The 2,580-nt window shown below is 53.8% G+C and overlaps 1 protein-coding gene across 4 annotated transcripts in view; it reads left to right on the top strand.

Moving 5' to 3' along the window:
* The window catches only part of MBP (myelin basic protein), a 70,853-nt gene extending 68,873 nt beyond the window's left edge, over positions 1-1,980 (top strand). For all 4 annotated transcript variants that reach the window (XM_014535911.1, XM_014535910.1, XM_014535909.1 and 1 more), the window contains one exon: positions 392-1,980. In XM_014535911.1, coding sequence (XP_014391397.1) covers positions 392-436 — 45 coding nt within the window. In that variant the 3' untranslated portion in view covers positions 437-1,980. The remainder of the gene's footprint in view (positions 1-391) is intronic.
* The last annotated feature ends 600 nt before the right edge of the window (positions 1,981-2,580 follow it).

Below are 2,580 nucleotides of genomic sequence, written 5' to 3'. Positions count from 1 at the left end.
CCCAACCCTGTGAGGTTCAGCAACTGGTGTGTCACTCCAGAGGTGAGATTGTCCCTGTCACTGTTTGCAGACAACTCCCCTCAATTACCCCGGGAATTTCTAGCCAAAAACAATGAGGTGCTTACTCCGAGCATAATAATGAAGACATGGAGCTTTTTCACCTGGAACTGAATTTCTAGCCAAGAACATCCTGGGAACTGAATTCCAGTGATTCATCTGAAGCCCTGAAATTCAGTGCTTGTTCAGGGAGTGGTGAGGGATGGAGTGAAAGACACCTTCATGTGGCTTCATTTCTAGCAACAGACCCAGTGACAGCCCCCAATGGTTTCCAGGAAAGGGGAGCCTGGCCGCGGTCCCAGCACTCACCTAACGCTGTGTTTCCTCTTCTCAGGGGGGAAGAGACAGCCGCTCTGGATCGCCCATGGCCAGACGCTGAGCCTGACTCCTGTTCGCGAATCCTGTCCTGGCTTCTTAATAATCCCGCCCTAGGATTTTAACACTGTCCCATCCAGTCCACCCCTCGTTCTAGACACCACCTCTCGCTAGTGCCTTGGCCTGTGCACACAGTCGGGTCAGGCATACCGCATCCTACTGGCAGTTTCTGGCCCTCGGCTGCATGGAAAACACAAACACAAAACAGTTCAACTGTTCCTACTCTGTGTCTGAAGACAAAGTGTCCTGGAGTCTCATTCCGCAGCGACGCGCCAGGCGCCCTGGAGCCCGAGCCCCGCGGCGCCGGCCTCGTCCCACTGACCCTCCGTCCTTGGACTTGCTTTGCACGCTGACCCACCCCCGGCTTCGGGCACTGCTGGGAGGCACTGCTGTGACACAGGACACGTGCGGGTGGTGGGACTGTGGCCACGCTTCCTCCAGTTCCTGTCCCTGCCCTGACTCACCTCCTAAGGCCCCTTCACCTCCTAACAGGACTAGGCAGCAGGAGTGGCGTCACCCCCGCGGGAGCTTTGGTACGTGGATGCCGGTGGGCAGCTTGGAAGAGAGCAGAGTGGTGGGCACAGAGGCCCCGTGGGCTGCTCCCACGCCAGAGGGGCTGACCTCGTGTGTGATGGAGAGGGGAAGGAGGCAAAAGGGCCGGGCAGTAGCCTGGGGCAGGAAACAGGCGAGGACATAGCAGGGACCAGAGTGGCCCCTACAGAGCCCTGTTTCGTCACCAGAGCCTGGCTGAGAGCTCGGGGAGACCTGCACAGAGAAAGTGGACTGTAGGAGATTTTGGGGTGGCTGCACAGTGTCACCCTGGTCACTGGAAAGCCGACCGTGACAGGTGGCATGCTCAGCATGGCAGTGCACATTGCAAACACTAACCTCTGGAAGAATAACCCTCCGTGTGCTTGCATCTGGGGAGTGAATGTGCTGTGTGACTAGACTTAGTAGGGCCCACCCCTGATCACCCTGAACCTACCCCTGCCCGGGCCCCTGATCCTGCCGTTGCCCCTGATACTGCCCCTGCCTCTGCCCCTAACCCTGATCTTGACCCTGACCTATGGCTGGGCCTGGCTACTGAGGCTAGAAAAGCTGTCCTCTGCACAGTACCCTTCTAATGTGAGCGGACACCCCCTGCCCCTCCATAACGTACTGATTGTGCCTTTTGAGTTTTAGTGCTTCTTCTCAGCCTTCTCTCCAGACCCCCTGCAGTCTCCTTCTCCTCTAGAATGAAGATGAGGAGTGGCCTCCATAGGGCCCCTCTAATCCCATCTAATCCTGAATGTTGAGTGTGGGTTTTATAATGTCTATTAACTCATAGCCTCAGTGATGAGAAGGTAACAAAACAAAACAAAAAACACCCAAAAAACAAAACAAAAAAGCCTTTGGGAAACAAAACCTCCAATTGCTCAGCCCGAGCGGTCTGCGTGAGCTGATGTTGGTGTGAGCCCCATGCAGATGACCCCTGACAGCAGCCATGGCTGTCACGGGGAGAACACACTGTTCTTGAATAGTGACATAAATAAACTTTTAATGATACTCGCATGGGGTCTCTTATTTGCGTCCGTGGAACGTGAGCCCACATGCCGCAATCATCACACCTGAGCGAACGCGGTACAGACCTGTGGTCATGGCACACAGCAGCCCAGCACCTCCAGCAGGTGCGATGTCATCGCATGGCTCACACATTGACGAGAGAAGGTGGGACCGGGTCACTGTGAGGGCATCAGTTCTCTGATGCACCAGGAAGAGAATCTTCAAGTTATCTTTAAACCAACTTTTTAAAAATATATTTTTACTGATTTCAGAGAGGAAGGGAGAGGGAGAGGGAGAGAGATAGAAACATCAATGATGAGAGAGAATCATTGAGCAGCTGCCTCCTGCACACCCTCTATTGGGGATCGAGCCCGAAACCCGGGCATGTGCCCTGACCAGGAATGGAACCATGACACCCTGTTTCATAGGTCACCCTGTTTCATAGGCTTAACCATTGAGCCACACCGGCCTGGCTAAACCATCTTTTACTGCATTTACCAGTGAGCACCATGCTCATGTGAAGTAAGGAATCTCTGACAAATTACTTTTTGCCACATTTTATCTTGCAGAGACATTGACAACAAGTGATTTTGGGAATGTTTGTTT

The sequence above is a fragment of the Myotis brandtii genome, unplaced genomic scaffold (genome assembly GCF_000412655.1).
Source record: "Myotis brandtii unplaced genomic scaffold, ASM41265v1 scaffold154, whole genome shotgun sequence".
NCBI classification, from domain to species: Eukaryota; Metazoa; Chordata; class Mammalia; order Chiroptera; family Vespertilionidae; genus Myotis; species Myotis brandtii.
Note: the sequence above shows the minus strand (reverse complement) of the source record. Positions and strands in the feature narration are given on the sequence as shown.